This window comes from Lepisma saccharinum, chromosome 2 (genome assembly GCF_977018435.1).
Source record: "Lepisma saccharinum chromosome 2, izLepSacc3.1, whole genome shotgun sequence".
Taxonomy (NCBI): domain Eukaryota; kingdom Metazoa; phylum Arthropoda; class Insecta; order Zygentoma; family Lepismatidae; genus Lepisma; species Lepisma saccharinum.
Window position 1 is genome coordinate 8,998,676 of NC_139230.1, and position 20,653 is coordinate 9,019,328.

General features: G+C 35.5%; 1 protein-coding gene across 2 annotated transcripts in view; it reads left to right on the forward strand.

Moving 5' to 3' along the window:
* Nucleotides 1-20,384, forward strand: part of nompA (no mechanoreceptor potential A) — a 109,266-nt gene extending 88,882 nt beyond the window's left edge. The window contains exons 10-21 of one of the 2 annotated variants that reach the window (XM_083117025.1): nt 1,009-1,104; nt 5,263-5,603; nt 6,496-6,620; nt 7,488-7,648; nt 8,238-8,416; nt 9,218-9,357; nt 9,811-10,047; nt 10,394-10,544; nt 10,823-10,975; nt 11,839-11,999; nt 13,552-13,698; nt 19,231-20,384. In XM_083117025.1, the coding sequence (XP_082973151.1) occupies nt 1,009-1,104; nt 5,263-5,603; nt 6,496-6,620; nt 7,488-7,648; nt 8,238-8,416; nt 9,218-9,357; nt 9,811-10,047; nt 10,394-10,544; nt 10,823-10,975; nt 11,839-11,999; nt 13,552-13,698; nt 19,231-19,432 (2,093 nt within the window). In that variant the 3' untranslated portion in view covers nt 19,433-20,384. The remainder of the gene's footprint in view (nt 1-1,008; nt 1,105-5,262; nt 5,604-6,495; nt 6,621-7,487; nt 7,649-8,237; nt 8,417-9,217; nt 9,358-9,810; nt 10,048-10,393; nt 10,545-10,822; nt 10,976-11,838; nt 12,000-13,551; nt 13,699-19,230) is intronic. The other variant, XM_083117026.1, reaches the window with a different exon arrangement.
* The last annotated feature ends 269 nt before the right edge of the window (nt 20,385-20,653 follow it).

Sequence of the window (20,653 nt, forward strand, 5' to 3'; positions counted from 1 at the left end):
GCTGTGGCCTTGTGATCTTTCTACATCAGTTCTTTGGGCAGGGTAATTAGCTGGTTGGTTGGTTGGTTGAATTGGTGTTTTAAGTCCACTTTATGCATAGTAAGGCTAATTGGGACTGGACCTACAGTTTAAAGTGGAATCCAAACCACTATGTGCCTCCAGCGGGTATCGAACCCGGGACAGTAATTAGCTACTAGCTATGTTCATGCAGTGCTCCAGCACTGATAATCAAGTGTAAACGTGCTTTGTTTAGCTCTGTGTTTGCAGGTTGAAGTTTGAATTAAGAACGTTTATGATTATCTCTAATGCATTTAATGTTTGACGAGAAAAGTTGCTTTTTACCTTGAGGACACAAGATTTATGGATGTAAGGTATCATACAGGCCTTCTGCATAGAAAAGTGATGTAGCTAATATCATGCTCCAATTGTCTTAGCTCTCAGGAACAAACTAACCTCTTGTTTCGTTGGTATCTCAAATAAATTAATGTCTTACACCATTTCATAGAGAAAACCTAGGCATACCTTTACTGAGAGGTAAACTTGAAATGCATTTCCAACTCCTTTTTAACAGAAGCGTGTGGGGAAATGGGACAAATAGCTAATAACATCACAAAAGTTTCATTAGTAAAACTAGATGTACACTCTTTCGAAGTTTTCTTTCTGGACACGTTTGTTTTAATCAAAGTAGGCTACGACTTAGGAAAACACGTGTCTCTGGGCGTTTTTCATGTCTAAATGCAATTACAAACATACATTCATCGATCTCAAGTTATAAGATGCAGATATTATCTCACAACATTTAGTTTGGAATAGTGTGCAGCATGCATTTGCAATTGTTTCTGAGAATAAACTAGCAGTGTGTATTGAGGTCCACATTGATATGAAATTCATGAGGATGATCCAATCTGTTTTGTTTCCAGTTGTCGTTTGAAAGGCATTCGCGTCTATCTCTAGAGACGACTACGACGAAGCTAGAGTTAGCACTTAACCCAAGTTTTTATTTTCTAGATAACCACTTTGACGGGACTGGGGCCAATAAGTATCGACCCGATCATATTGGTCAGGACACCAGTCATCATGGAAGGCCCCCATATAGTGGCTTAGGTATTTCCGTGTTAAGCGTTTGTTTGCCAGTAAATAAAGCATGCACAATTTTGGTCAGCATACTGTCTGATTGGCTGCCAATGGTTATTTGTTTGTTTGCTCCTTGAGTATTGATCCTTTGGTAACTTTATTCCCCATTTCTTAGTTATTTGAATCTCAAATCTCAACTCAGTCATCTTGAATGATTCAGCGCTTCGAAATCGATTCTCGGTCTACAATTTATTGAAATTAAATACTGGCCAATAAAGTTTGATGCAAGGCGACGAATTAGGTTATATAGTAGTATGGAATTAATAAATAGTGAATTCAAACACAGTGCAGGATTCTAAACTTATTCATCAATTTTAATAGCACTATTATTTGCATCACTGTAAAAAGTGGAAGAATGCAATCCAAGATATATCAGTATCGAAGAAAGAGTGGGTATGTCATTACCAGCTTCCTATTGTACAGCAAATAGTGAATATAATTTTTGTATATTTACAAGTCTACTTTGGTATGGGTTGCTTGCGTTCGATTACCGTCGGAAACCTTGTAAGAACAATTGAGGAGACACCTGATTGGGAATAAGTATGAGAGAAATCCACGAAAGTCGATGGGGGCTACGCGACAGTCGACAAAAATTCACCACATATCACTCCATTTTCTGCTTTTGGGTTTCATTTTCTTACAACTTTATCTCCAAAAATGTTTTTTTTTATATATAATTCTTTTAAAACACTCTTGTTTGAAGAATGCGCGCACCTTATCTTGAACAGTAAATAATCTTGTAAACCTTTATTTTTGCTTGAGCCTACTTTTAAGTCCACTTTATGCACAGAAATGCTAAACTGGACTTACAGTTTATAGTGGAATACGAACCACTGTTCTGCCTCCACTGGGTATGAAACACGGGACCCCTTGATTACAAGGCGACGACGATATCACTGCACCATCAGGGAGACCCTATAAGCTGTTATTAATATGCGCAAATGATCATATCAGGGGTCCCGGGTTCGAATCTCGGCCTGGGCATAGGTGTTTGTGAGTGTTCATTCAACAATTTTCATAATATCATCAGGGCCTCCCCCATGGCGCAGTGGTAGCGTCATTGCCTTGTAATCAAGGGGTCCCGGGTTCGTTACCCGGTGGAGGCACAAGTGGTTCGGATTCCACTTTAAACTGTAGGTCCAGTCCCGATTAGCCTTACTGCGCAGAAAGTGGACTTAAAACACCAAATCAAACCAAATCAATCTTAATATCATCAATCATTCCCATCTTCGCAAATTAGCCAAAAGTTGCACAAAAAGCGAAGTAAAATAAAGCAAATCAATCAATCAACTGATCATATACATAGAAGAAAATAATGCCCAAACATGGACACGTCCAACACAACCCTTTTCACACATATAAAAATGATGGAATACGGACATAATACAAGTTTCCAAAGCTCGTACGGTGTTGCACAACAAGAAGAAATGGGTGATTTTTTATAGCCTATGAAATTTGTTGGGAAATAAACTATCAGGAATTTTAACGCTTCCGACCTGAATTGCCATCATTGATGAGATCAGAGAAATCGAGGTCAGTTCCGGTTGGATCGTCTGTCCTCGTTTTGAACGTAATTTCCATTCGTTTGGTGGACAACGGCTTTTAAGCGTTACTCTCCCTTTCACGAGGATGACAACATTACTATCATTCACAGAAAAAAATACTGGACATACGAGTGCGAAGTAAGCTTAGCATCGCAAATGTCTTGAATATCTATCACCATTAGATACAACTCAATGCGAACAGAATTTATACATTGATGTATATTAACCTGCTGTGGTTTGAAATTGTGTGTGCTCGAATATAGAAAATTTCAATTATGGACAGAACGTAAAAATAACAACAATAATGTCACCAATGTGTGTCCAGAAGTATCTTTCTAGGAAAATACGAATTTTATATCGTACCGTCCTTAATTCACAACTAAATTTCAAACTCTGTATAATTCTACTATGATAACATTTTGTTTTCGCCCCTACGTTGTAAACATTTTGTAACTACTGTTCTTCGGACTTTGTTGACGACAGAGATTCTTTTCGTAACTTAGAAGTGGGGATGGTGTAGTATTGCGGCATAAAATACGCATGGTGCATGCCAGTGTGATTTTTATTTTTGCTCGCGGAAAGTCAACTTGGGGATGTAAGTTTCCGCTATTCTCCGTCGAATTCGCTACTAACCAATCAACGCTCAATTGTGTTCGGTTCGCTGCAAAGAGGATGGATATCTAAGGAGGACAGTTGGAATGTCACAAATTATGGAGGATATGATCCCTTGTGTATCTATTCCAACCTCCATTCTTACCATCCGAATGCTCTCCTGGCTAAATAACTTCCTCTGCAGTAGAAGGAATGCAATTGCCTGCTTGCATAACTTTACTTAAATGCCACTGTGCATTTCTTCTTTGGTTTGATGCATGGCTCAAAAGGAGGATTTCGAAATGTGTCTTCACTTTGTGTCCTCTAATAATCACTTTGAATAATTCGTGCACACTGTAGAAATGTTGTGCATGCTAATCTGTATTTTCTTTTATAGGCATGTGCATGGGAAATTAATTTTGCGTCATTAATAAATCTCGTAATGGCAAATACGTCGATGATAGTCATTCTCACAAAATAACTATTTTCTCTTCGAAATGTGCATGTGTTTTACTGTGAAACTAATTGCTTCATACTGGTGAAAAGTATTATCATAAAGCAAATGATATGTGACAACAATGTATCATCTGCCACTACATCATCTGGTTCAACATCAATATGTTACAAGAAAATGTTTCCTCATGCCTAATGATTTGGAAAGAAAAAAAATTGTATCTTTGTTGTAAGCGATAAAATATTTGACAATTAAGCCCTCCTCTATCAAGAATTTTGATGAGATTAACTTACTATCGTTAAGAAGATTACGTAGCTATTCATTTTCTCTTATTTCTGTTTTGAAATTTCGATGCTATCTTTGTTCTTGATGTACATGTAGCACCAGCATTATGATATTTAAGTGTGATTGAAGAGTCAAATATGATTGTTATTGGGAGTTGTATTGGGGAAAAAATCGGAGATTGCGAAGAATCTACATTATTGCAACCAACCTCTTGGAATCTCCTCTATTTCTAGATTTTATTTTTTCCACTAACATCTCAGACTTCTTTATACCATATTTCTAAATACGGGTTCCTCGGCTTCATTCGTTCGTCCTTATCAGTGAACTGCGTGCGGTTTTCATTGCCATGGAAATATTTATTCCCTCTCATTTCATGATTCACTTACCTTTTCCCACGAGTTATTATATTATTCAAGTACCATGGAAGCTTATCTATTTTCTGAAATTATTCTAAGTTTGTGTGCAACTAGATAAGTAATAAAAACTTAAATGTGCGTGTGAAGTTAAATAAATATTATTTTGTAACTTTTGCTTTTAATTCTTTGGGACAAAAAGGAGAGAGCGCATGAACACTTCATCGAAACTTTGTAATTCATTTCTACCTTTCTGCCGACGTGTACAATTTGGCAAAAATTCAATATAATTACGTGTAGGGTAACTTCAGTGTTAACAAGAATCCTTCCATCTGAGTTTTACCTGAACATACTGAAGAAAGTCGAAATTGAATTTCTTGAAATTGAAAAATAAAATGAATAATTCCTATATACAATACCCCTATACGCCTTCATGGCGTTGTGCAAAGCACAGGGGAGCACTTTACCTTTTACCTTTTATTCCTTGTTTCATCACCTAAAGTCTCTGCTCTCTGCAGAATTCAGCAGTGTAGTGAACAGTTAAGTCACCGTATTACAACTTTCAGTTCTTGTCTTTTAAGTGTTTGAAGTATTTGCAGTTTTTTTCTGCTGTAAGTCAGTTCACTGGATTTGACTTTACTTGTATTCGTTCCACCAGATAGCTGAAACTAGGACTTACCGAGCTGTATAAGTTTGTATTATTCATTATTACATATATATTCTTTTATGCAAAGTATTTTATTTCTTTGTTGAATCTGGGATTTCATAACACTTCTGTTGCTATCCTTGCAACTAAACGGGAAAATACAGACCAAACAATCATTGCAATATACTACAGCAGCAACCAGTTTCAGGATCATGGATACCTTGAGCAGAAGGTTAAGTAGGCTTGTACTTTTAGGTGGTGGAGTCGGAGGGCCCCCACCGTATGGAGGAGGAGGAGGAGGCGGCGGCCCTGGTGGTGGCTACTATGGAGGGAGCAGCGGAGGTGGCTATTATGGAAGCGGTCATGGAGGCAGCCATGGTGGCAGCCATGGAGGCAGCCACGGAGGTGGCCACAGCGGCTATGGGGGCAGCAATCACTATGGCAGCGGCTCAGGCTACCCCGGCGGTGGAGGCGGATATGGGTCGGGCGGTGGTGGACATTCTGGATACGACAATGGTTATTATGGGAACACCGGGAATGCAATTGGACCTGGGAGACCCCCAACGCGTTGTGAAGATGGAGACAATTTCAAGCAAGTAAGTCATCTCTCATTGTGTACTGTTCACATCTGTTGGTGGTTTGGGCATTTTGGGGGTGTAAGGGGTGGTCTTTTGACAAGGCATCCCACTTTCACGTAGTACCCCCCCCCCCCCTCAGAGAACTGCAGGCCAGTGCCTGGACCCATAGTCGGTATAATCATCTGTGAGGTCTTCGGTTGTGTCGTTCATATGTGTTTGTTATTGTCCTTATACAATCCCTAAAATTGATAATGAAAATAAATCTAAACCTAGGATTTGGGAGGCCCAATATTTAAAATAAAACAAGTAGCTTGCTCTATTTTCTCCACATTTCCCGTACCAGAAGAAAATTTGGAATAACTAAGACAAAGTCTTTTGTCATGATATTATAAATACATTTCCATATCAACTATCCAAGAATCAATGACCTGAAAGAATTGCCTCTGTCAAGGAACACAACCTTTTAAGAATTCTATTCCTAAAACGTATTTGATCCTTTTCTCATTACAAGGCAATGTTTCCATTTCTAGCTTTGAAGTTTATGCAGTTATTTTGGAAACCTATGTCTGTTAATTCCCTTACAATTTCCAATGATCAACCCGGTATCAGATGGTCTCAGAAAATGTTCTAAGTGATAATATCTTTGAAAAATCGAAATATTTTGCACGTCCATACGAGGACATCATGCTAAATTAAATTGATAATATTCACATTTCTTAATCGGTCCTTTTCAGGGTAGTGCTTTGGCATCTTACAAACTTTTATGGAAACAGAGTGAAATTATACATGCGATTGAAATACCATACAACCAAGCCCTTGCCTAAGTGATATTTGGAAAATATTCCAACAAAGTTAGATATGACTTAACTTAATCGTCCTCTTACTTAAACATTTTTCATTTATTTTCTAGGTGGGAGTTCGATTGCGAATGAGACGCCAATTTATTCGCCGATTTGCCAGCAGTCAATCCCTTATTTTGTGTGAAAAGGAATGTGCGGAATCCCGTGACTTCATCTGCCGCTCTTTCAATTACAGGTAGCTATGTCCTTTGTCTCTTTATATTAAATTATACATTATCATTGTTACCATTGCGTGTTTTATATTTCTCTAATCTATTTACCTACATAAGCAGAAATCTCTTTGACTCTAACTGCCACGACTTGAGCGAAGTTTTTTAAAAGCCAGTTTTATGCTGATGTAGGGTAATTCGGACTTGATATGTAATTTCAAATTAGATTCTAACCACTAACGGAAATGTACTCATCTGGAGCATCACGTATTAACGAAAAAATTATAGGGGATTGCCAGGAGCAGATTTCATGCAGATCGGGTGTTAATTGGTTGCATGCATTGAAAATTTTGTATCAGCTTAAACATGCATCATAAACCAACAAATATACCCATTTCAATTATTTATAACTCTGAGATTTTTAATCTATTATCAATATTTTACCTTCAGTTTGTTTTTAAGTCCATTTATGCACAGATAGGCTAATCGGAACTGGCCCTACAGTTTAAATGGAATCCAATCTACTATGTGCTTCCACCTGGACCTCTTGATTTTATTTTTTGATTGTTGTTATTTAGCGTCGCTTTTCTGCCACTTTTTCGATAATCGCCACGATGAGGATGAGTGATGATATAAGGAAATTGATGAAGAGACAGTCACAGAGGTAATCCATGCCCAGTCCAGGATTCGAACCCGGAACCCTTGGTGTCGCTGGGCGCTGTGTAACAACTCAGCCACGGAGTTCGGCTGGACCTCTTGTTTACAAGGCGACTACGATACCGCTATGCCATTGGAGAGACCTTCAGTGTTTTATGGTATTTTTGAAAAGTTTACCATTGTAAACAGAAGGGACTTTTACAATCAATAACGCTTATGAATTTCTTTCTCTCTAGACCATATTCAGTGCCCTACGGAGCAGAACGTGAAAATTGTGAGCTGAGTGACAGGGACTCCAGAGAATTGGATGTTAACAATCCATCATACTTTGAAACAACTGGGGATTATGATTTCTATGAAAGATTTGGAGGCAGGGCTGGCACTGACTGTTTGGATGGTAAGTTATATATTATTTCTGTATTAGTAGTGGAAACTACTTATTTTTCCTGAATTTTAGAACTGCTGATTTTAAATTATAGTTTCGTTATTGGTTTTGAAATTCCCAAATATATACGTAGAAGGCAAATTGTTCATCAGTATTTTCATTTATCTTTCTCCAACTGATTCCTTGGAGCTTTATATCAATTCTTGACCCTCGCATTGTGTAAAACAAAGGGAATGAACATGCTGATGGACAATTTGCCTCCTAGCTGCATCCCACTCAATTTGAATTTATTTTTCACAGTGTTTTCATAGCAATACCAAAGGTATCAGGAGTGATTACATAGTTAATTATTGAATTCAATTGTAGAACCTCAAGCATACTTCAACGCGATTACCCTTGTGCAGAAACAGGAGACATGAAATGAATTATTAGACTCTACGAGTCCCTATAAATGGAGCATTTCGTCTCTCCGAAGTGGAATATTCGATCGCTACAGAGCGCGGTGATCGCTCTGTAATTCGAAACATATACAGGATATTATATTATATTACGTACGAAGTACAGCTTCTCAAGTTTGTTCATGTTTGAACTTCTATTTCAGTAAGCCAAGTTTGTAGTGAAGATGGCATGGAATTTACACTAAGGACACCTGAGCCATTTGTTGGAAGAATTTACACGTATGGCTTCTACGATCGATGCTTCTTCAGAGGAAACGGGGGAACACTCAATGTTCTTCGGATAAGTGGAGCTCAAGGATATCCGGATTGTGGAACTCAAAGGGTATGATATCAGTCATTCATATACTTATTTATAATGTTAGGATATCGCTATTGATATTTTTAAAACATTAATATTTTCATATTTTTGGTAACACAAACAGATATTTTCATTATACCATAATTAATCAAACATTTGTTTTTCGTAAATTGCCATTTAAATGAAAATTGATGACCATTTGATAAGACAGTATAACGATGGAACTCATACAAGATTGGAAGATTCGAAAACATATACTAATAAATATTTTTCATTTGAGCAGAGCATTGCTTCTAACGAAAATACTACATTTGGAGTGTCTTCTGTATAAAGTACAAAGAAGAAGGCCTCTGTGGTGCAGTGTTGTTAGATAGCGCAAGGGAAAAAGTTATGGTCATAGGCCAAGCACGCTTGCGTTTCTCTTTCATTCATTTCTTCATCATCAAGTATTCACTATTCTTTCTATTTCGGTTCGTTTACGTTGCTTTTCTATCTCGGAAGTTAATTACGATTATGAGGAAGCGCAATAGACTGATAAAATGAATGACGGAACAAACACAAAGATACATTTACGCCTTACACTTGGTTCGAACCTGCGACCTCTGATTTCTTAGCGTGTTACGCTGATCACGCTGCCACAGAGTCTTGAATGAATCAATCAATTGTTACTAACAAATCCATTACTAACACGTAACGGCAACTCGAATATTTTCTCGCAAACTAATAAAATTCCTCAATGAGAAAATATTTAAATCGGTAGGTGATAATTTCACTAAAGATTTATTCTTATTTATTTACTCATCTTTTATTTCCTTTTCTTTGCAGTATGGAGATACAATGACCAATATTGTAGTGGTGCAGTTCAGCGACTATGTGCAAACAGGGCGTGACAAGAGATACAATTTGACCTGCCTTTTCCGTGGACCTGGAGAAGCTGTAGTCACATCGGGCTACATTGGCGCAGGGTATGCACTTTTTGAAAATGTTGTCTTCTTTCCATCAAATAGGAATTTTTAAAATTAGGTCTATACTTCATAGTTTCGAATTTGTTTAGGAAAGATAGAAGGCTGGGTGTGACCAGTAGGGGACTTAAATTTTGATTTTGTAATACTTCTTCCATGTCTATAATATCGATAAGAAATTGAATACATTTTTGAAATCTTATACTGGTAATAATAAATACAGTTATAAGACTATCATTAGATATTATACTGCAGTTTCTATGACGTGGTACTACATGCCTATTCAGCCACCTCGATGCTCGAGTGAGTTGAGTGGTCACCAGGCCGTAGATATGCCATCGGTTTCGTCTAATTAACATTCATCTTCTTGTCGCGATTATCATAAAGAGTAGCAAAACTAAATAACTACAAATGCAAAACATGTCCATCTTAATCAAATTCATTTCCTTGTTTCAGATCTGGAAGCCCAATACCGATCGAATATCTTCCTGCCGAGAACACGCTTAGTTCCAGGGTCCGGCTTCTCATTCTGTACCAAGGAAGACCAACAACCACCATCGCAGTTGGTGATCCTCTCACTTTCAGATTGGAGGCACAGGATGGTTACAATTATGCCACTGATATATTCGCCACTAATGTCATTGCAAGAGACCCCTATTCCGGAAGATCTGTTCAACTAATAGACAGATATGGGTATGATATTTCATTCAGTTCTGTAATATTAGTTTATTTGGTTGAAAAAAAAATATATAAATCAGTAAACAATTTAAGTGGAATAAACACTTAATTACATTTTAATTTACTCGAACATTTCTTTTCATATCATCTCTTAAATTTTCAAATTGTTTCGTCCAGCTTGGTTAATTGCAATTGGATAAGTTCATTGAGTTTGTGTGGACATTGGACTATCTCAGTATATCAAGCAATAGAGAACAAGGTTATATTGAACTTGCAATTTTAAAAATGTGAAAAATATACAGGAATATACATGTAAAGATTACATTTTAGAAGGAAATCATTCTTACCGTCTCTACTTTAGGTGCCCTGTTGACAACTACGTGTTTCCTGCCTTGGACCGTTCACGGGATGGAGATGGCTTGGAAGCAAGGTTCAATGCTTTCAAAATCCCAGAATCAAACTTCCTGGTTTTTGAGGCGACTGTCAGGACTTGTCGTGAAGGATGTCAACCTGTAAGTATAACATTTATTTACTAATAAGCTTTCGTTTGGTGTAATTTATGCACTTTAAGATCTACCCAACTGAGGGTAGACAATATGACTCTTGTTTGTAGCAAGTATGGTATTAAATTCTATCACATAAAACATGTATTTGTTAAAATGAAAAAATACATAAAAAAATCATTATATTGAATTCAAACACTTATAACAGAAATTGTAGAAAAAGATGAAGAATTTGGAACACTGTTGCGTTATTTATATACTTTCTTTATTTTATGTTTCTTTCATAGGCTTATTGCGGAGGGCACTCAGGAAGAAACGAACCTTCATATGGCAGGAAAAAGAGAAGCTTGAATGACACTGAGATTGCTGATGTGCAACAAAGCAACAACAATTTGGGAAATGGCACCGATGAAGGGGAGAAGATTCGGGAAATGATCAAGGTATATAATTAATAGATATATAATTGACATATTTTGTTTTAATCATAATTTAGCAAGATGTAAAGGAAAAAAGGAAACCCCCTTCACCCGCATACATTAAGAAGTATGCGCTACTGCCCTGGTGCCTTTAAAATAAACCAGGGTGTCATATGAGCAGAATTTTACGGTTCTCCCGTTTTATTTTTTATTTTTATTTCATAATTCAGTACAATACAATGAAATAAAATGATAATACAAGACAATATAATATACTAGATCCGATGTTCGGGTAACCAGAACCATATATTGACTATTTTTAGTAGTTGAGTTGATGGTGGTTAAGGGAAGTACGAAATGAGGGTATATTAGAATATTGGATCGTGATCTACGTGATGAAAGAAGTAAGAAAGTGTATGTACTGGAAGCCGGCATAAAAGTAAGAAAGAAAAAAAGAGAGAAGAAAATAATACAAGAATAATAATAAGTAAATTAAAATAATAATAATAATAATAATAAATGAAAATAATCTAACTGGAAATAATTATCAGTAGGATCGTGGATGGTTATTATTGGTTATTGCTGATTATTAGTTGCTCCTTGAATCTTCAGTATAGCTGTCCTGGGGAGCTTCAGGAAGTTTGGTTAAATGTTAATTCATTTAGTGTGGGATGCGTAAAAGGTGCACGTGAACAAGTGGTTAAAGTTTATAATTTAGCAAATTAGGCGTGTTAGTTGTATGCTATCATATGAAATGTTGGTTATTGATGTTAGCGAAAATGTAAATGGTACTAAGTTAGTAAGAATAATGAATGTGTTTACTATTTTTTCTGATTTCATGTATCACCCTACTACACTGCTCAAGTATAACCAAAATTTCTTTCCAGGTATTTGAAAACAAGTGGGATCTAATTCAAGAGGAACAGGTGGAACATCTGTCTAGCGATGCATGCCTCTCGACAGGAGAATACTATGGTCTCATTTCTGCAGTTATTATCCTACTCATAGCCTTAATTGGAGTGACTGCGGTTGCCGGAACATGCTATAGGTAAGTGAAACATAATTATTCAAAATAAAGGCTTGGATTGATTGATTGATTAGTTTTTAATTATTGTTTCTTTTCTACCACTTTTGGCTACTCGGGAAGATTAGGATGAGTTATGTTATGATGTAATTGATGAATGGACACTCACAAAGAACACGCATGTGATTCGAACTCGGGACTCCTGGTGTCGTAGCGTGCTGTGCTAACCACTCGGCGACGAAGGTCGGCAAAATGAAGGTTTCAAGACGATGTGACAAACCTAAGTAAATAAAAAAGTAGCAATGGAATTATATATTAATGAATACTTTCCTTAATCTCAAGGCACAAACAAGCATTCGTTTGATTTTTGGTAGGTGCTCTAGATCTGTCTCCTCCGTAAGTCCATAGACGGCTGGAGCTTGGTGCTAACCGAATCACCTCATAGGATATTGTAAACTACGAGGGATAGCGTATAGTTCAAATTTTTACATCACGCACAGCATTAAGAAAGTGGAATCCAAGTTATAAACTGAAATAAATTGATAAATTTAACAAAAAAGTGTATGTTCGTCAGAAACTGACAAAATGTTATAGTTTTGTATGGATTTCGTTTCGGATTTGTTTATGTAACACTAACAGTACTCTAGTGTTTAGAGTAAAAGAGCAAAGGTGACGTCACTATATACGGAATGGAAGGGGAAATTCAAGGGTCTTATAGTTTGTGTTACCTAAAGCAAGAGAGAGAGAATAGGATACGGCGTTAAATTATTTTTTGTGTGGATTATGGTGGCGGAGGGGGTGATCGACCTTCTCTTATTGACGTATAAATTAAGCTATCAACCCCTCGTCTCAAGATGTATAAAACTAACAATAAACTTTACATGAATATCGCAGTAGGAGTCGGATGCACCCCCTCCCCTCCAGAACTTTCAAATAGGGAATGTATGAGGAATATTAGGGTGGTGTAAGGTAAGTTTAGCCCCAAATGACCACAAATTAAGCTTTTCTGAAAAACGTTGGGGTTGTGAAAAATGGAAGGATGTTAGTGGGTAATGGTAAAGAGGTTGTCAGGGGAATGTTGGAGATGCTTGTACTCTCTGTCTCGGGAAGGTGTTGAGGAAGGCCGCATATAACGGTAGACAAGGGGATAAAGCGAGTGGGCGGGGCAAAGCAGGCCGCGCTGCTGCAAACGGCTGGTAGCTGCAGCCGCGCTTTCCTCTCCATGCACTCACTTCCATCTTACGCGTTCATTGGTCAAGCTCTCACGAATCACTATACTCGCGGATAGACTTGTTTCCGTTCGCTTGCTCCAGAGATTCCCGGAACGGAGTGTAGAAATCAATGATCCCATCCTCTTACGAGAGAATATTGTTAAATCAGCACTGATATATTTCAACCTAGTCTCAGGCATCTGCTGGTGAACAAGGTCATCGTAACAGCTGTGTTGCTTACCTTCTTACTAGCTCTTTAGTTTTGACAAAAGCAATTATGCTTATAGCTGTTAATTAAAATTGCATTGTCTTAGATGTACAATTTAACCATAACTGTGCATTTACTCTTTATAATGTTCTTTCAGGCGCTACTGGACAGTTCAAATGAAGAACAGTTGTGCAGATAGCACTTCACCTACCCAATACAGTACGAGCGGATCCCATGGACAATCAAGCCGTCACAGCAATTTCTCTTTCCATATCACAACTTCTCAGAAACCGTTTGAAACTAGGCAAGTGATAACAGGATGCATAATATCGTGAATATGACAAATATTTAAGAAAATATTGACTGTAGGAAAATTATTAACACGTAATTCTTAACAAATTACCACGAGTCTTGGCTGCATATCAATGGATTTTGTGGTTCCATATGTTGATAGCAGACTATGGTGGCAGCTTAAGGCAGCTTCTGCAAATTTCTTTCTAAAGTGTCATCATAATATTTTTATAAATTTTAATTATCCAGGCAAGCTTGTCATTTGGAAAAATAATTGGTGGATTTTGTAGATTTGTAGAATGTAAAGTTTCATTGCTTTTCCTGTCCCAACGAGAAAGTATAGAATGCATGTCCCTCGCTCATATCTATATGTATATTAATTACACATGCATTTCTAAATATATTCTCAATGAAGCTAATGAACAGAAGATAACGATACTGCTTTATAAAAACTGTGGCAATATCCAAATAAATATTACGTGGAAACAAAGCAAAGCACAAGTTAGTAATAAATAAAAGAAAAAAAAATAAATGATACAATTCCTTGATATCAGGCCAAGCACAAATCAGAAATAGTTTGTAATGCATTTTACAAAATATAATTGCACACAATAAACAGTACATTTGGCCCACACTCCACATTTGAATGATATGTCCAAAAAGAGTTTCATATGTAGAAAATATATCTGCATGAGCAGTAAAAGCACTGTGTTGTGGCAGAGTGTCTCTTGTCAGGGAGAACAAAGAAGCTTTACTCATATTACTTGTACAAAATCCACCAATGGATAATGACAATAATTCTCCAGTTATGTTGACAAATTATTTCACAGCGGCAAAAGAACATTGGATTGAATTAATTGCAACACATTACAACAAAAGAGACATGTATCTGACACGACTTGATTAGACATATCATTATGGAGTAATTTAATACAGCCACCACTGCTACCACTTATATCTGTTTGTTTGGACAACAATATTATCAGCGTTATTGAGTTTCACACAAAAAAATGAAATATATTAAATAATTATTTGATCAATGTCTACGCTCTTTACGCTTCAACAGTAAGGACATGGCAAAGTGGATTGTGTGGGCCAAATGCCATAATAAACAGACAATAATAAAATAATCTCGCAACGTTTACACAGGAGGGAAGATTGTGCAATATTGAAAACAATTTCTGATTGTGCCAAACACAACCATTAAGTATGATCTCAGCTATATGTGCCATATAAAAAACTAAAAAAATGTGTGAATATATTCAATATTACGAGCTACGCTCAAGTTAATAATGTTTCAAATAATGAAATATATAGCCTACTGAAACAAGTTATACAATTTTGCCATGTCTGATTGCACTAATCATATAAAATATCACTGACTATCTTCGTTTCAAAGTTTCCTTTCTTCATATAAGTTTGGAATGCTACATATTGAAATTAGTTAACGTCAAAAAATATTATCTAATCAAATCAATTGTCTATTTCAATGGTAAAAATCAAGAAAAGAAATAAGTGAAGAATAAGCACAGTATTACATTTCTCGTATAAATTTGCAAATTTATGAGAAAAATTATCCATAGTCAATGTATATTTATCGTTAAAGCCTCATGAAACGAATTTTCACAATATAATACCATTACACCAAATAAACGATGTAATAAATTCCTTTTTTGTTTATGAATGTTCCAAAGTGTTGACTTTGAATGGATTGTATGGAATTATAGATTTGGACACTCTACCGGAAACCAGTAATGCCGATATTTAATATAAATGGCTGAACGGAAAGTAAAGAAGAAATAATGATATCTTATGGGAACAGTAAATCTGTCAAAATCTATGCTTAATGAGATTATCGAGGCATCTTATGAAAAGTGCATTCCATAGAGAGTAACTTCAGTTACTGCGAAATACAAGTATGTTACTAAACAGAAGGAAAATAATATTAAAACTGGTCGTACAAATTGCAGCAGCAAAGTTGTAAATTGGAAGTTGATGGATTGAATATATTTTTGTTGGCTTGATTTTTTTTTTTTTTTTTATATTTGATTTAGTTTATTTTACTTCGCGTTTTGTGCCTCTTGGCTAATTTGCGAAGATGGGGATGAGTGATGAAATGATGAAATTGATGAATGGACATTCACAAACAACCAAGCCCGACCGGGAATCGAACCCGGGACCCTTGGCGTCGCAGCGCGATGTGCTAACCACTCGGCCACAGGGTCGGGCTTTGTTGGCTTGATAATCAACATTATAACTTAAAGTTACAAGTTGGACAGTCTTAAAGAGAATACTAAAAATACTATAATTGTTTTCACTATACAATTCCGAGAAACGAATAAATGGAAGTATAACAACAACAGAATTGAGAAAGGAATATGCCTATTTATTTTGCTAAAAATTCAATTGAAAAGCCAGTAACTCCAAAGAAACAATATTTTTTTTTTCTGATAAACATCATGGTGGATTGCACAACAGAGAGTCAGTATTGATAATAATATGTATGTTTAAAAGTTCCTTGCTATCGAGATAACCGCAAAAACAAAAAAAGAAACAACTAATTATATAAATTTATCGTACGTGTGGATACATTAAACTGAAATCCTTACAAGGCTTTGATCATACCACATATTTTTATCACGTCAAATCTGGAATATATTAAATTTTTTAGAATTCACATAATTGTGAAGTATTTTCCTCTTCAAAGGAAAAACATGAATGAGGAATAGAATGCTTCTTACGCAAGTTTGGATTTTATTAGCAAATTGGACATCCACAAATAGAAAAATAAATTGATCTCACTCATATCTTGTGCTTTGTTACATTCCACTCCTCAAATTCAGTGAACAGGATTAAAGAAGTCAACCAAGTGCTACATTTTCACAAGCAATTGAAATGCCAAAGAAAAATATTCAAATAAAAGAATATATTTTATTTGATCTGCAATTAATAACGAAGAGCAAACTTTTCCCTCAAATTTTTTAAAGTTATAAGTTTTGGAATCCATGTGAAGGAACAATAAATAATCATATGTATTAATTTCTCAGAAGAACATTATTGAAGAGCATGTCTGGAAGGACTACTATACAAAAAACTACTGATAATAATCAATGACTTCAGATATTACAACTTTATAGATACCTCTGGCTCTGATATTGAGGGGAAGTAAATTTGAAGCATCAAATTCAATAAAATATCATGAGCACACGGAAAGCGGCATGAAACTTTACATTCTGCAGAAGAATTTTGAAAAAATAGACTTGGAAACAGAATAGTCTGTATCACCAAGGCTAGAATTTTAGCAGTTAATGTAGAAAAAATGTTTGGATAGAATTGGTAAGTTTTAGGTAAGATCTTGGCTTTTTAGTTTTGCGCACGTTATATTTCACGTTTAGATACTTTAGGTTACTCTTCATGCCTTTGTAGTAAAGTAAGATGTACATATTTTTTTTATATTCAAGCCATATACAGCTCGCAAACAAATTTTTATATTTAAATTTAAATTAAAATGTAGTCAATTTGCTAGCATTTTAGTTAGTATTCTTTAAATATTCAATGCAATATGGAAATCGGAAACGCACGTGTATGTATTCATGTGTACTAAAAATATTTTTTATTAAGATCAAGTTTTTGTTGATTTTTGTTATTTAGCGTCGCTTTTTGTCACTTTTGGCTAATCGTGACGATGAGGATGAGTGATGATACGATAAAATTAATGAAAAGACACTCACAAAGAACATCCTTGCTCAGGAAGGAATTCGAACCCGGAACCCCTGGCCTTGTAGCGCGCTGTGCTAATCACTGCGCACTAATATGAAGTAACAAAGTATTTTTTTTATTAACACCTTGAAAACAAAGTCTGATACAAATTAATATCAAACAATGGCTTCTATGTGACCGTAAAGGGAAACATAATACACTGAAATTATAAGCGAGTTGACAATGAATAAGAGGTGCGAATAAACAAAATGTGAACTTTATTAAAAACATATTCATTACGCTTCGTAATAAACTTGTACGTACTAAGAAAACTTTACAACCCTGGCTCAATTTGATTTAATTTTTTGTTATTAAGCGTCGTTTTTCTGCCTCTTTTGGCTAATCTCAACGTTGAGGATGATGAAATTAATGAACAGACAGTCTCAAAAAACACCTATGCCCAGGCAGGCATCGAAACCGGAACCACTGGCGTCGAAGCGCGCTGTGCTAACCACTCCGCCACGGAGGTCGGCGTTATAACCCTGATATTTCTCAAGGCAGAGAAGAAGTGGGAATAATGATTCTGCTCATTCCATTAACATCCCAACATGACGGAGACAGAAGTTAACTATCGGTTCATATTTTCTAAATTTACTCCATTTGCTTCCCGCCTGTGGGATATAATATACATGAACTTGTAACAGAACTTGCTTACAACTTAAAAAAAAATATTTAGTTTTTTTCATGTCGGATGCATTTAATTACACTTAATTAGGAGATTGGTTTATAAAGTTATATTTTCTAATCTTGCAATGTAGAGGAGAAGGTCTAAATATGGGCGAAGGTTTAAATATGGGTTTTGGAGTTATCAGTACTCCCGGGTGCTGCAGCCTGGCAGAGGCTATGGGAACTGGTTATCTGTCAAGGACAAAGGTTGCGGCGCTAATTCACAAGAGAAAGTGGTGTTTAGTTTCGGCCTTGGGCTCTGTTATAGAATTGCGACCTCCGAAAACTTTTTGCAGGTATGTTTTAACTCAGCGTTTTCTGAATTCTCATCAGCTTTGTATAGGTTATGATATTAGCGGTACATAATACAAATGTGGGCTTTTATAATGCCATGATTTGTTTGTGAAATATGTACCACAGAGAGCGAAAATAAATTGAAGAAGAAAAATAGCGCGATGGTCTAAATATGGGCTATGACATGAGGTCTAATGCTGAGGCCACATTTCCAACAAATATTTGGATGTTTTTCTTAATTTAGATTTTTCCTATTCCTCGTGATTTTCAAAACAACCGATTGTTCATAAATATGAATTTTATAATGTTTTAGCGATAAATGACTGTTTTTTAAAATTTTAATTGCTTTTTGTGATATTGCCACTAGTAGTCCATATTTAGATCACAATTTTGAAATACATCATTTTACCATTTTTTGGAAATTGCTTTTTTTTAAAAAAATGGAGACCTATACTTTAGCATGCTATTACATTTAAGTATATATTTCATAGATATACATTTTAAAGGCAGGTGCTTGATATATTAATTTCTTCCTCCGAAAATGACAAAATAAAAAGGGGGGCATATTTAGACCTTTTCCTTTACTATTTTAATTAATTAAGATAAGTTAATCGTGTATTTTATATTATTTACAGTGTAGTCATTTTTATTATTTTATTTATTTTACCTTGTGCTTTACTTTTTCACAGTATCATCACAGAATCATTCTATTCTTGATTACAGACACTTGGAACTTTTGTGATTAACAAAATCACAGCATTGTTGTTACACATGCAGTACTACATTTTCCTTACTAATTTAAATATATGAAATACTTTTTTCTTAGGGCCCCCAATTGTCTAGTAGAAACAGGAGTTGATGATGCACCAGCAATAGCTACAATTACAACTGGACATATGAACAGGGCCTATGAAGATCCCAGTGAGCCTATCTACACTGATCCATCTTTGTTTGAGCGATCCCGGAGCCTTAGAAGCATTGCTGTCTCACAAGTTGGCCAAACTCGCAAAAGAAATGATGAAGATTAGTTGCTTGTGTTATAAAGAAATTCTACAAAAAGTCTAAAAAAAATCATTTTTTCCTAAATCATGAAATTCGTATCAAAAATCCATTCGTAGTTCATTTCATGTACACTAACTTTGAGGAATCTAGAACATTTTAGAGCAAATTTTTTTGGTTGAAATTGAAGCAACTTTTCTCATGATGGCATAAACTAATGGATACATTCATTGACTGTTTTGCAGTTAATATTTGAGAATTTTCTTTTGTTTTTCATTTTAATATTGGAGATTCTTAAGTAAGTGCTTCTTTTCTACTTGCATTGTTTATAAGCACAAATATCGAGAATAAATTGTTCTACGTCACTGCTTTATAACTTACTAAAGTGGAATAATTTCACATTTTTTTGTATTGATGCTATTGACTATACAGGGTGTTTATAAAATGGTGTCAGAATATCTTTGTTACAGTATATATTCTGTGTATGCTAATAATGAAAATTATTATTATATATAAGATCTAGCCGGAATTAAATACTGCATATTCACAAGATTTTTTATATTATATACATATAGCCCATGAACTTTGTATTTATAAATCATTTAAAAATTACCGTTAAAGTATCTGCCACAATTTGTACCAACATCCTGTATCATTCAAAAATATGCTAATTATTGATATATGATATTGGGGATCTTTTGAAGATTAAAATAATTGTGCTCATGACGGAAGAAATATTTTCTTTTCCCTCCAACAGGAGCAAACTTTGATCGTCAAAACATCTTCAATAATTTGTATGTGTAGCGTTCAAGTAGTTGTTTGTGGTGATTGAGTTGGACAATTAGACATTCCCCATAGGCTGAATTCAACAGAATGATTTTGTCCAACTTAATTTATGTGTAAAATAACTGTGATGTGTAACAATGTTTTTATTATTGTGAAGTGGCATTGTATATTTTATTTATAAAATACATAGCTCCTTGATTATGAGAATAGTTCTTATTGCAATTACCCGTTTCCTGTTAGACTGGTAACCAATGTTCTACAAATTCAGTTCTATGGTCTGCGTACCGTTTTGCACCAGTCCTGCATAACAGAACATGTTGATGAAGAGGTATTGATCAAGAGTAATTGACGGTCGCACTTTCCACAACTAATTATATATTTACACGAAAATTGTAATTCAAAGTTGTTGTGAATGGGAATCTCGCAAGAAACTAAAGGTAGAAATGTCTATGCACAGCCCCGTA